At 36.0% G+C, this 14944-nt stretch overlaps 1 protein-coding gene across 2 annotated transcripts in view; it reads left to right on the top strand.

Annotated features, from left to right (window-relative positions):
* The window catches only part of ITPRID1 (ITPR interacting domain containing 1), a 113304-nt gene that overhangs the window by 48114 nt on the left and 50246 nt on the right, over positions 1-14944 (top strand). For both annotated transcript variants that reach the window (XM_047695843.1, XM_047695844.1), the window contains exons 8-9: positions 1567-2141; positions 6888-6945. In XM_047695843.1, the coding sequence (XP_047551799.1) occupies positions 1567-2141; positions 6888-6945 (633 nt within the window). The remainder of the gene's footprint in view (positions 1-1566; positions 2142-6887; positions 6946-14944) is intronic.

Below are 14944 nucleotides of genomic sequence, written 5' to 3' on the forward strand. Positions count from 1 at the left end.
CCCTGAGGCTCACAAAAAAGAGATTTAGTTTCAACTAAAAAGATTGCATTCTGAAAATGCAATCAGAATGCTTCTAAAAATACCCAGAACCCAAGAGTTCCTCTTGGTCTTAAAAGAATGTCATGATCTTCTGCAAAAAGTCTATTACAGTTTTTAAAGTAGAAGGATCAGTAGTCACTGTCCCCCTTTCTGGTGAAGGGAGCAGGTAGGTGGAAGGATATGCTCATGGGAAAGTCAGTAGCATTGCTCTGCTGGTGCAAACAACAGAACAGAGGCCAGCATCCTTACCCACCAACATGACCCTTGACCACTGTTGAGCTGTGCAACCTGGCATGCTATTACTGGGGTTGAGAAAAAGGCTGTGTAATAAAAGCAAAATTTTTTTTTCTATCATTTTGGTTTTATTATCTGGAGATACTAAAGCTGTTTTTCACTATTTTCTTTCAAAATGGCAATGTGTCCCACTAGCTGCACTGGGTCCCATCCATAAGATAATGAAGTCAATATTTGCGTATTGCCTAAATGAGCCATCCAGAAAGACTTACAAGTTGAAGAGCTGGTTCATGTGAAAAGGCAAATGGATTTTCACATTAATGGCTGTTATCTCTTGGACGGTTGAGGACAATATATTCCTGTCCTGAGACTTACACATTTATAACTCTAACTACTGGTATTTGTACAACATTGTGCTTTCTATGCAGATGTGAGGGACACATAGATGGGTATTATTACCCTCTTTCTCCAGATGAGGAAACTGACCATTTATTATATGCTTGGCACAGGTGCTAGGCACCATATTTCTATTAATTCATTTACTCTGACATCACACTTGCAGTGATTGGTTGACCTGGGATTTAGAACCAGGCCTTCTGACTCCATATTCCATGATCTTTGCAAACTGTAAGTGACAGTGTAGGTGGAGATGATGGAGCTGATGATTAGGATATCTACTACCTAAAGCCATGGAGGAATACATAAGTTCACCCCATATGAAAGAGCTAGGTTCACTCTTTGTCATTTAGTTTAATATACAAGATTCAGATTCATCCTCACCTATAGTTTTTATGAATTCACACATAAAAACTACAGGCATATATGAATTTAAATATTTATATTTATATTTAAATATAAGAGGTGTTCTCTTTCTGCATGACACAACGGCATCTCCTTATATTGGGGAATCACCTCCATAATAACCAGTGGCATGTACTGAGAAAAAGTTCAAGAGCTTCAAGAGCTTGTAGTCCATCCGACCTTGAAAATCACATATGTCGGGGCGCCTGGGTGGCTCAGTGGGTTAAGCCACTGCCTTCGGCTCAGGTCATGATCTCGGGGTCCTGGGATCGAGTCCCGCATCGGGCTCTCTGCTCAGCAGGGAGCCTGCTTCCCTTCCTGTCTCTCTGCCTGCCTCTCTGCCTACTTGTGATCTCTGTCTGTCAAATAAATAAATAAAATCTTTAAAAAAAAAAATCACATATGTCACCAACTTTTTCAATTTTGACTACATTTATGCATTTTCATGGAAAGGACCCAGTCTAAAAATTCTGTGTTCGTTGTATTGTTCAGGTCGTTTCCAACAGCTGGAGATCCTGGACCATGTAGCCAATGCCTTCTCATCTTTGCTGAATAATGTTAACATCCTGCAGAACAAAGATGAAGCGGAAGACAGAGGGGAAAATGTGCAAAGAACCTCAGTGAGTGAAGCCAATGGACATCAGAAGAGAATGGGTAAACTTTTCAAGAGAACTTCAAAGCAGAGCATTAAGAGAGATTATAGCCCAGAAGCATCAGAGTCACTGAAGATGAGGGGCAAATTTTCCATCACCTCTGCAAAATCAGGAGGGTGTGGAGCAGAGTTACCAGTTGTGACAAACAACCATGACCAAAGCCATTTGTTTCCTTTGGCAGAACACTGGTCTCTCCAAGCCTGCAATGATTTGGTGCCCTGTCATGCTCCCCAAGCTCTTGTGAGCAAACAATGGCCTTGCTCATCCCCATTGGCTAAGAGGGCTCCTCTTTCCTGTACATCTGAGGGCTCAGTCAAGGACAGAACTGAAAAGGTACACTCCATTCAAACTAACAAGCTCAAGAGCTTGTCTCATCTTGCAAGAGAAGCACTGGACTCCTTTGAATTGGAAGAGGTCAGTGTTATCCCTACGCGTTCAACTTCTAAGGGAACAACCCTCCCCAAGGCATTTTCTGCCTACTGCATTCAGTTGACCCCTTAATCTTTTAACTTCCTCAGGGTTATATGTTATTGGTCCAAACTCCTGTTTTTGTTTTGTTTTATTTTTTTGTCTAGGACATTTAAGGCCATTCTAGCTTGCTTCCATCCACTCTCTAACTTTCCTTGTTTCACCGTCTTAGAGGGTCAGTTCAGCTACTTCCCACTCAATGAAATTGCCCACCACTTCCACTCTGGGTTCTCACAGCCTTGGTAGGGAGCATTTGTATAACAGAGACTGAATATGTGTGTCGATGATATCTCCCCTGCTGGTCTATCAGCTCCCCAAGGCCAAGGTTTTGACCTTAAGATGCGTCTTGGAAATAGTTTCCCCATGATGCCTCGTGCAGGGTCTTGGACAAAGAAGTAGGGACTTGGGTTTGGTTTTGATTTTACAGGACTAGTATTTTATTTGTTTGCTTGCTTTGGAATTTATTGATAGTCACATAACTTGACCTCCCTTGCACAAATATATATATTCACCATTCTGTGCAAAAAGAACTCACTGTATCAGCCTCATTCCTAAGCCAATACACCTTTCTGGGGCTGATCCCACCTTCTTCAGGAGCCCGTGCCATTGGCATCGTCAGTCTCATTCTATGCCGCCATGACTCAACTCCAGAAAAGTATGAATGCATTTGAGGCTGAGGCGTAGGCGTATTTCTCCCATTTCTGGTTCTCCCTGGGCTGCACCATGACACAGCGCCCTTTGGCATGGCTTTTGTGGGTTGACTGAAGTTCACACATCAAGTGACTTCTTGCCTCCATCCTTTTTACCACATCTTATGCCGCCTGGTCACCATACATTCTGTTCTTAAAACATGGGCGTGAAACATGTGACAGGGAAAAGATTATATTTTTACAGACCCTTTCCCCACTCATGCCTCTTCACACGCCTGTTTTCTCCTCTCCAGACCATTAATTTCCCATTCACCCATGGTGAGAGCCTTGTAACCCCACAGGCTTCTCTCTCCTGAGTGGGAGAAGGCTAACATTGGTCAATAAAGAGTTTTTGTTCAACAAAACAAGAACAACAACGTATTTTGCAATGTGCTCCTTCATCTTTACCTTCCCTCACTTGTGCTGATTTTCACCCCCATTTAGAGGACACCCCCATCCACTCCTCAGTCTTTTAAAAAAAAATACACATTTTCACACATTTCTCTACTCCTTAATATAATGATAAGGAAGAACAAAAGAGCAAAAATTTTCCCTTTATCATGTAAATTATCCAGAAGTGGGGCAGGATATTTTTATGGAAATTCCAAGGTGGGCCCACCTTTTCTTTGAGCCTGGGACAAGCAAGACACTCTAATGGGTTGGGGGTGGAGGCAGACTCTTCCCCCAAGGGAACCTCTGTGCAGTGACAGGGATGGGCATAGAAACCAGTAACATGCAGGGAGAGGTCCAGCTCTACTGGTAAACTTTTATATCACTCTAGACATGTCTGGAATATCTGAGCAAGAAAAGAGGTTCTTAACCTGCCAGGGGACTGAGAGGACCAGCGAACTTGGGGGAAGTAAGGCTTACCCATTGCCCTAAAAGAAGAGAAAGTAGGTGAATATGCCTTTGAGTAGCCCTCCCCAGCCAACAGAGATAAAACAGTTGCCTCAAAATACCTAGCTGTCAATGATCCTAATACATATGTATATGTTTATATGTGTACATGTCTTATGTTCGAAATGATTTCAAGAACCTTAAAATATTTTTAAAAAGAACCTTGAAATATTAATCTGAATGTAAACCAGTAGCCTACAAATGAATAAAAATTACAAATGGAGAGAAAAGCAGACCTTTGGTCTCATGCCCTGATTTGAAGATAAACGGATGTGGCACTAAGAAAAATTATTTTCTTTTAATTCAATCTTGCAAAGATTATTTAATTACCAAGCTAATACTTGAAGTTCTATAAAGAATATCAAGAAAATCTGCAATCCATTTGTCAGTCTGCTATTATCACCTACTATCTAAATAAGAAATGTCACCATCTCCAGCCTGTTGGCAGGCCACACAAATGCTACTGTCCCTTACAAAGTTTTTTATGCTTCAGGCTAGACTGAGGAATATAATGTCCATTAGATACTACCTATATGTGAGAGTACAGGGAGAGATTATATGATATTATGCTATATCATATTCAGCATAAAAAAGACTGAGAAAAGAATGTCAGTTCTTTCATGATACACTTTCAGCTATTCATAAATGACAATTATTCAACAAAAAGCGATCTAGTAGTGTATGTGGAGGTGGGAAGAAACTCAGACACCAAAATGAAAGAAAACAAACTCATGTGTTCTTAGGCGTATAGTAGGTACTCAGTAAATATTTATGAATGAGTAAATCAACGTGAAGAGTATTTAATAACATTCATTTAGTCAGTGGGTGGCATCCGTAGAGAAACAAAATATTCTGTTGAACTACATAGCCAACTTTGTGTATGGTGTTTCTTTAATATTTGCCCAGATTGGTGTGTGTGAGAGTCTGTCTCTGTATCTAAGGCAGAGAGAGAACCCCCAAAACAATATAAAAGAAACTCACTACTTGAATTTTGGTTTTCTAAAAAATATTTAAAATATTACATCCTCATCCCAGTCTGGGAGAAAAATGCTTGTTTCACTCGATACCAATGGATGAGTAAATGAAGCTTGGGTATGTTGCATCTTAAACAGGAGCTAATGCCAGATTTAATAGTCATTTTTAAATAAATAATTTCTTATAACAATTATAAGAAATGAAAACTATGTGTGAAATTGGCAGATTTTCATGGCATTTAAAACATGAGCCAATGTCCTTAAATATCTAGCTATCAGAATTTCAACTGGAATTGGCCAAAATTTTCCTCCAGATCAATCTATGATGCTTTCCCTAACATCCTACTGAAGGCTGAATTTGGCAATATTTGGCTCACTTTTCAAAACCATGATTTTAAGAAAATTATGCATAGATGTTTTTAATGCACAAATCAACATATTTTTGTGTTTAAGTTTACTTAGTAAAACTGAGTCTGTTCCTTTCTTTTTTAACTCCCAAACATATTGAGCATTTAATACTGATGAAGCATATACAATTGTAAAGTCAATGTAAGGTGCTTCTTAATATCCAAAATAAAGCATTTTAATCTCCCTCTGACTTCCATACAGGAATCCTGCACTCTAGAACTCATATGTGAGAATATGGCCCATATTATTAAACAACGCCAGTCGGCATCCTGATTAGGTGGAAAATGTTTCCAAAGTTAATAATTATTTCTTTATTTTTAATTTTTAAAAATGTGTTAATTAGTTTGGCTCAGGCGGAATAACCCAAGAATACACTCAGTTTTCATTTTAAATTGTTGAAATTTTGTTGTTTGAGGGTTATTTCTCGACACGTCACACTAAATGGGCTTTTCTCCATGCTAATAATCAGAGCAAAAGAATTTTCTTATTATACTTAAAAACTTCCGTGATTAATGCTGGTTTGAGTTACAAAACTAATAAAAATAATGGTAGGAAGTATGTCTAATTAATTATAAGTATAAAACAACTTTTTTGAGGGAAAGAGATGAAGGATTAAAAAGAAGGAATAAATAGTTTTTCTTACATCATTGGGCTATATCCTTGTGGTCCTCTCTTCCTGAGTTAGAGGTCATTTTTGGCCACATGTACCATAATGTTTAAATGTCCTTTGATTCTGCTTTCACTGTACAGATATCAGTCCAAATAAATAATATGACATGTAGAAAAAGATTTCTGTACAAGGATACTCATCTCACCATTATTAATTACTTTTATTTGCAAAATTCAGGAAATAGTCCAACCTTAGAGAACCAGTAAGTAAATTAATGTAGCTTCCAAATATGGTCTATTGTAAAGTCATTAAAAGTGGTATTTTCAAAGAAATCTTACAAGTGAGAAAAAGTTCCCCTTCTAAGTTTTGAGTGAAAATTTTTGATTACATAACTACATTTAGAAAAAAAATATTAAAAAAGAAACCTGCAAATACACATTCCAAAATATTAACAGTCACTGTTTTCTTACCTTCTTTAATTTTTTAAATTTATCCAGCTTCTATAGTAATCTATATTATTACTTGTAAAGAAATATTTATTATTTTGTTTTAACTATAATTTTACTCATAATAGAGTAATATTTATTAATTTCTGAAAAGAATTTTAAAAGAAATTTGGAAAAGCAATTTTCTTTGAGCTGTCTAAGCTCCGTATAGCAACTGAGTTGTGAATTTTCTGAATTGCTCTCCATAAATTTACCAAGTCATAAATAAATCCCTTAGAGAGATAAAATTAAATGTGGAAAATAACTTGCTTTCTCCAAATATATTTAAAGCTCTTTAGGAGAAAAAAAAATCTAGAATAATAATATTATTATTATTATTTCTGATTTACTCAAATGCTACATCTTCCACACAGGGTCTCTGTTCCTCCCACCAGGAAGTGATTCCCCCATTTCTCTCTCCTGATCTCCTTTAGTTCCTTTAGTCTTTACCCTGAGTGCCTTGTACATGCCATCTGCCTACAGAGGACTTGCAAGCTCTTTGAGTTCAGAAGTCATGGTTAATCCTCTTAGCAGTAGCCAGGAGGCAGTCATTATATGTTGATTAAACAAATGAAGTGAATTTATTATGAAAGCATTCCTAATGAGATTGATGTATTTTGGTGTCTCAGGTCCAGAGCTTTGAGGAAGAGACTGGTAATCCTCCTGACATGACATCAGGAATTACAGGTAAGATTTAGCACAGTGTGCAAAGTCATCAATGGCCTTTCAGAAAGAGAATGTAAATAACTAGTACTCAACTTTCTTAATATGTAGAGCTTAAATAATCTTGAGAAAATGGCATGGCTTCTACTACTGTTATTTACTGCCATTATTATTTCTACCTACTACCATTGAAAACCTACTAGCAATGCCAATGTACATGTAAATTTCAAACGACTTACTACAGACACATCCCACATCCCTGGGGCTCATGCAATATGCGGTTTTCTCAGATTAGCTCTGTGTGATTTGATCAGGAGAGCGGAAGGGATTCCACATAGGACTGGGACTAACTGAGTGAATACTTTCTAACTTCTACTGACAACTGCTCGATGTGTCAAAAATCATATCATTGTACTGGCCCTTAAGGAAGTGGAGGTAATTTTTTTTTTTTTGAGCTTTAATTTTTATTTTTTCAGCATAACAGTATTCATTATTTTTGCACCACACCCAGTGCTCCATGCAATCTGTGCCCAGTGGAGGTAATTTTTTAAGTTCTCTGCTTGCCCTTACATTCTAAATTAAGTGATGGTAGGACCTTCCTATTAACTCTCTGTGGAAAAAAGTAGCCTGGATGTCACTTTCCAAATAATCTCTCAGGATCCTGTTATAGAATCCTAGACAGCAGAGAAGGAGGGCTTTCTCTACTCCTCATTCTTATGCTTCCATTCAGCCATCATTGTGATTCAGCATTTCCATGATCCTATAACAGAACTAAAAGTAGACAGGGATTAGTGAAGCAAAATAAAGCAGATGAAGCTAGTGCATTTCCTGGAAGAAAATATGCAAATTTTTAATTTAATTTAGTGTGGTGTCAAACACATCTTTTTCATTACGAAGTGTATGTATGGGCCTCATTTTGCTAAATGCTGTTTAGAAATTATGCATTAGTAATTATAGGGTCCTGCTGATTACATAAATTGTTATCCTGCTCTTCGAAGTAATTACCACATAACCTGCATTGAGGTTTATAAGACAAAAATAAGCATCTGTTTTCCATCTAATTGAATGCTTCTCAATGAAGCTGGAGGTCCCTGTGCCAATAGGAGCTGCCTTCCTTGACATTCAATTAAGAGGTCTGCTGATATCATGTAAGTCTCCCCAATCATTCCAAAAAATGATTTGGGAAGTTAGGCAAAAGCACTAGCCTACATTTAATTTCAAATTCAGAGAGCGAAGTAAAATGGGTGAAGGTTAGCCCAATGGAGAAAATCTAAACTAAAGTAAAGCAAATATAATTTATTACTTTCAAAAACAGTGTCATTAACCCAAGAAAAACTAGGACAGGGAAAAAATTTTTTGTTATTTCTCTTAATGGGAAAAAGGGAAGAGGATTACTTTTATGTATATATGCATAAATGAATGAATGAATTCATTATATATATGAACTAACTATATATGTGAATGAATTTGTATATGTATCTGTATATGAATATCAAGGAATGAATTTTGACTCAAAGTTAAAAAGATGACTTCTTTCAAAAATGATAGTACATGGACTATTTTGACCAATAGGATATAGCAGAAGTGATACTGTGTTATGTCTAGAGTGTAGCCCTTAACCCACCTGGCTGGTTCCTGGCTCTTGAGATACTTGCTCTGGAACATTCCCTCTGGGAACCCAGCCTTCATGTCGTGAAAATCCCAAACCACGTGGGAATGTCCACTGTGGTAGACACCCTTGACTGAGCCTCTGTGTGAGGCAACCTAGATGTTCAACCCAGTCAAACTTTCAGATGACCATCCCCCCCACCAGATGTCATCTAACTGCCACCACATGAGGGAATCCAATAACCACACAGCTGAGCCGAGTCAACCCAAAAAACCATGACAAATAATCCTAACTGTGGTTCTAGGTCACAAGTATTTCAAGTTTAGTAGTACCAAGAGATAGTAAAAATGTGAAACAAACCTACCCATTGTTGGTTGTCAGTTAAAATCATAATAATTACTTGAAGTAGACTCTGTCAGTGTCACATAATTGTAAATGTATGCAACTATTCCAGTTGTGCATTTTGAACCATCTGTAGACCCCAGTGTATACACAAGGATTTTGACTGCAAAAATATATTTATAATAACAAACAGCTAGAAGCAGCCTACTGACCCAAAAATATAAATTAGCTTTAAGTAATTATGGTACATTTTTACATTAAAATCTACTCAGACTTCACTTTGAAAAATGAAGCAGATATTTATGTGTTGAGGTCTCTGAGATATACAGTTGTTAAATGAGAAAAAAAATGTGCAAAGTATTTTATAGAGACACCTCTTTTTATTACAAAAGTTCCCTATTTCTACTGAGGGAAGAAAGTATGCACAGAATGCTTCTGGGAGAATATATAAGGAACTGCTAATAGAAGTGACTTAACAGAAGGGAAACTAACATGTTTTAAATTAATTGGCATCTTTTAATTTTCTTTTGTTATCATGTGCATATGTTATTTTCATAACACTATTTAGCAAAAAATTCTGGTGATACTATAGGAAATTGACACAATAAAAATGGGAGATTTTGTTGTTACTAAATCTCTGCTCCCCATGACAACCAGTCCAAAACTTTTGGACACTTCTTATTTTTTTAATTTTTAAATAAATATTGTGTGTATTTGAGGTATGAAACATGATTCAATATACATATGCATATTGAAATGATTACCGTAATCAAGCTACTTAGCATATCATCTCTTCACACAGTTTCCATTTTGTGTGTGTGGTAAGTACACCTGAAATCTACTCTTTCAGCAAATTTTCAATATTCAATACAGTATTATTGACTATAGTCACCAGGTACCTTAGACCCCTAGATTTATCCATCCTACATAATTGTAACTTTGTATCCTTTGACCAACATCTCTTCCAAAATTGAAAGATTTTAATATTCCCCTCAGTTTCCTGCAGACCAAATATGACATAGTAAAAAGTGACAGATAATGTATTAATATTATAATTGATAACATGAGTATAATAGAAAATATTGAAACAAGTGTTCTTTCTCAGTGTTCTTGTTATATTTTATTAAAAGAGCTAACAATTTATAAGCACAAAGATTATCTCATTGATTCCTTACATATGCCCATATTATGTATAGGCCACCTTAACATGGATAAATGCAGTAATATTTTAATTCAAAAATAAAAATATAAGTAACACTTCCTCCTCCTAACAAAATAAAACACTAAATCCAGAACTTGGGGACTGAGTTCTCCATCCTACAAAGAGTGCAGAAGTTGCTCATTTAGAACTATAAGTTCAGATCATTTCAATAATAATGATGAATGTTTCATATAAAATTGAAGAACTGGAACAGAAGCAGTAATCTGAGGCAAATTCATAGCATTAATTGCTTTCATTATCAAACAAGCAAAAACTAAAATTAATTATTTGGATCACAAAATCATCATAAAAACAATAAAATAAACATAATTAAAAGTTAGAAGTTAATAAGCCAGAAATTAATCATGTAGAAATCAGAAAAAAAATAATTTGTTAAGTAAAATCAAGCACTAGTTTTTTTGGGTGGGGAATAAAAACAATAGAAGCTGTCAAACAACAGAAGAGAGAAAGGTGTGCAAACAAAATTAGATAAGACAAAATTAGAGAAAAGACAGAACCACTGATATAGAAAAGAAGTTATATCATATGCAAAACCATGTTTAAATTTTAAAGGAATACTAATACCAATACAAGTGGTATAATTAAAATCAGGGATAATTAATATGGATGATATTTTAGAAAATGTATGTATTTATACTACCAAATTTTATACTGGTATTATGTTGTCAATATTTGTATATACATATCTATTTTAAAACAAAAAATTAACAAAGTAACATAACTGTTAAGTAAACTAATACCAGAAAGGGGGGGAAAACAAACAAAACTTGAGTTTACCAAAAACTCTCTCTAAGAACAGCAATGAATAATGCCAAAATAAAACCAAAACAGTTACATGGGTAGACTCTCAGTTTTTCAAGAGATAATTGCCCTTCTTTATAAATCTTCCAGACAATGTAAACATTCATAAATCTTTCCAGTTCCTTTTAGATTAAAAACAAAACAAAACAAAATTTTGATTTCAAAATTGACTAAGATAGCTCAGAAAATTGATCATTTTTACTTATGAATACAGATATAAACATTTTTCAATAAAGTAATGAGGATTTAAATGCAGTAAAACAGGGGTGCCTGGGTGGCTCAGTGGGTTAAACCCTCTGCCTTTGGCTCAGCTCACGATCCCAGCATCCTGCCCCACATTGGGGTCTTTGCTCGGCAGGGAGGCTGCTTCCTCCTCTCTCTCTCTTTGCCTGCCTCTCTGCCTAATTGTGATCTCTGTCTGTCAAATAAATTTTTAAAAAAATCTTTAAATGCAGTAAAACATTAAAAGTACACTAATCCTTGAAAACTAGCTTTCATTTGAAGATTTCAGTGTTTCAAAAATTGAAAAACTAATTTATCAACTACAATGATAAATTATTAGAGGAAATAAATGATATGATCAATTTGATAGCTTAGGAAAAATATATGTGTACTTACAAAATATTTCACTGTTTACCAACAGAAATTTAGATGAATGAAATTTCATATAGACACTAAATGCAAAAAACACACTCAAATTATCACAGGGCTAAAAATATAAATGCAGATGAATTGTATATGATTTTGGAATAGGAAACTATTTTTAAAATGTGGCTTAAAATGCAATATCTAATTAAATTAATCAGTTTTCACTACCTAACATTGAACATCTATGCATGAAAAAAATCATAAAAAATTAAAAGGTAAATGACAAGCTGAGAGTGTACTTTCATCATAAACAATAAAGGATGAACAAAAACTCTTTGCAAGTAGAAATAGAAGGAAATTTTCTTACTTTAAGTGGTGTCTATTAAATCTTGATAGCAAGTATCAATCAACAACGAAACCTTCAAGGAAATCCTATTCAACCAAGGAAAAAAAATCTGTTGACACTCCTTTTATTCAGCATCAAACTAAAGGTCAAAGCAGAACTACAACACCATGAAAGTAAGATGTATGTAAACTTAAAAACTGTGCATCAGGCACCTGGGTGGCTCAATGGGTTAAAGCTCAGGTCATGATCCCAGAGTCCTGGGATCAAGCCCCGAATCGAATCGGGCTCTCCGCTCAGCGGGGAGCCTGTTTCCTCCTCTCTCTCTGTGCCTGCCTCTCTGCCTACTTGTGATCTCTGTCTGTCAAATAAATAAATAAAAATCTTAAAAAAAAAAAAACTGCCCACACTTGCAGACAAAATAACTGTCTACATAGAAATCCCAAGAGAATTAATAGACATATTCATAGATTAATAAAGTGTGGCAAGTTTGTTGAATGCAAGAGCAAAATGTAAAAATCAATATTATTTTCACACCACCAATAACCAATGAGGAAACCATTAAACTACAGCCGTTGTACAAAGAAGTTTAAAAATCAAATAAAAAAGATCCACAGACCCTTTGACTCAGCCATTTCATTTGTAGCATATGCCCTAGGGAAATCCTCACATATACGCAGATGAATGAACATATAAAAACATTTTTTGCAACACCGAAATAGTGAAAAACTTAAATAGTGAAAATAGTGAAATAGTGAAAAACTTAAAACAACCTAAAGGCAATCAAATCAATAAGAATAAGGTTAATGAGGGACGCCTGGGTGGCTCAGTTGGTTAAGCAGCTGCCTTCGGCTCAGGTCATGATGCCAGCATCCTGGGATCGAGTCCCACATCGGGCTCCTTGCTCGTCTGGGAACCTGCTTCTCCCTCTGCCTCTGCCTCTGCCTGCCATTCTGTCTGCCTGTGCTTGCTCTCTCTCCCTCTCTCTCTCTCTGACAAATAAATAAATAAAATCTTAAAAAAAAAAAAGAATAAGGTTAATGATATCATAGCACTGTCGCAGAATAGAATATAATATACCACAATGATGATAAACAAACAAGTTAATTCGTCCATATGAAAAAATATCACATATATAAGGTGGCGGTAAATAAATCACAATTAGGTGCATGTAATGTATAAAATATATTTACCTTAGCAACACTTGGTATTACTAATGCATATAACAAGTAAAAGCACAAAAATGTAGAGTGGAAATATAAACACCAAATTCAGGATCCTGTTAACTCTGGGGAGAAAGGTAAGGGGAAGACAATGGGATTAGGAAGGGATAAAACCAGGTAAATAACACTACTGTATCTGTAATGTTTCCTTTTAAAAAAAATCTAAAGTAACTATGGAAAAATGTTAAATTTTAATAGAACTGGTAGGTGGTTACAAGGGATGAATGCATGTCATGCTATTTTCTATACTTTGTACATGTTTGAAATTTCCCAGTGCAAGAGAATTGAACAAAAAATAAAGATGTCAATAGGAATTTTATTAAATAAGCTATTGCAAATGAAGCAGTTTTCAATCTCAGTAGTAATCTAAGAAATACACACTAAAATAGGCAAATGAGTTAATACATTGATAGAGATTTCAGAAGTCATATAACATAATATTGGGAAGAATACACATTGCTTTCTGGAAGGCAATATGCAACAATATGTATCAGAAGCTTTGCAGCAGTGTTTCTCTTCCTACCTGGGTATGTCCTCTTGGAAATTATCCTAAGGCAATTATAAAGAGGTGTAAAAAAATTAGAACTGCGTCAATGTCCAATATAAAGGATTGTTTAAGTAAATCATGATACATTATATGGAGTATCAAGCGGTCATCAAAAATGAGAACTGGTATTTCATGCCACAGTGGTTTTTAACAAGTCATAAAATAAAATGTTTTTACAGAAAAATCTCTCAATTTGCTTATATAAAATTACATATATAATCTATATAATACACATTAAAAATTGCATGATGAGGGGCACCTGGGTGGCTTAGTCGGTTAAGCATCTGTCTTTGGCTTAGGTTATGATCCTGGGATCCTGGGATCGAGCCAGGCATCTGGCTCCCTGCTCAACAGGGGGTCTTGTTCTCCCTCTCCCTCTGCCTGCTACTCCCCCTATTTGTGCTCTGTCTCTCTCTCTCAAATAAACAAGCAAAATCTTTTTTTTTTAAATTGCATATGATTTAAACTACAGTTAACAGTTTGGTGACCATCTCATGGTGATGATTCTCAGGTAGTATTTTTTCTTTTTCTTTTTTTTTAATATTTTATATGCTACAAGTTAAATTTTTTTTTAATTTTTTATTTTTTCAGCATAATAGTATTCATTATTTTTGCACCAAACCCAGTGCTCCATGCAATCCGTGCCCTCTACAATACCCACCACCTGGTGCCCCCAACCTCCCACTCCCCACCCCTTCAAAATTCTCAGATCGTTTTTCAGAGTCCATAGTCTCTCATGGTTCACCTCCCCTTCCAATTTCCCTCACCTCCCTTCTCCTCTCCATCTCCCCTTGTCCTCCATGCTATTTGTTATGCTCCACAAATAAGTGAAACCATATGATAATTGACTCTCTCTGCTTGACTTATTTCACTCAGCATAATCTCTTCCCGTCCCATCCATGTTGCTACAAAACTTGGGTATTCATCCTTTCTTTTCTTTTCTTTTTTTTTTTACAGCTTTATAAACATATATTTTTATCCCCAGGGGTACAGGTCTGCGAATCGCCAGGTTTACACACTTCACAGCACTCACCATAGCACATACCCTCCCCAATATCCATAACCCACCCCCTCTCCCAAACCCCTCCCCCCATCAACCCTCAGTTTGTTTTGTGAGATTAAGAGTCACTTATGGTTTGTCTCCCTCCCAATCCCATCTTGTTTCATTTACTCTTCTCCTACCCCCTCAACCCCCCATGTTGCATCTCCTCTCCCTCATATCAGGGAGATCATATGATAGTTGTCTTTCTCCGATTGACTTATTTCGCTAAGCATGATACCCTCTAGTTCCATCCACGTCGTCACAAATGGCAAGATTTCATTTCTTTTGATGGCTGCATAGTATTCC

The sequence above is a fragment of the Lutra lutra genome, chromosome 11 (genome assembly GCF_902655055.1).
Source record: "Lutra lutra chromosome 11, mLutLut1.2, whole genome shotgun sequence".
Lineage (NCBI taxonomy): Eukaryota > Metazoa > Chordata > Mammalia > Carnivora > Mustelidae > Lutra > Lutra lutra.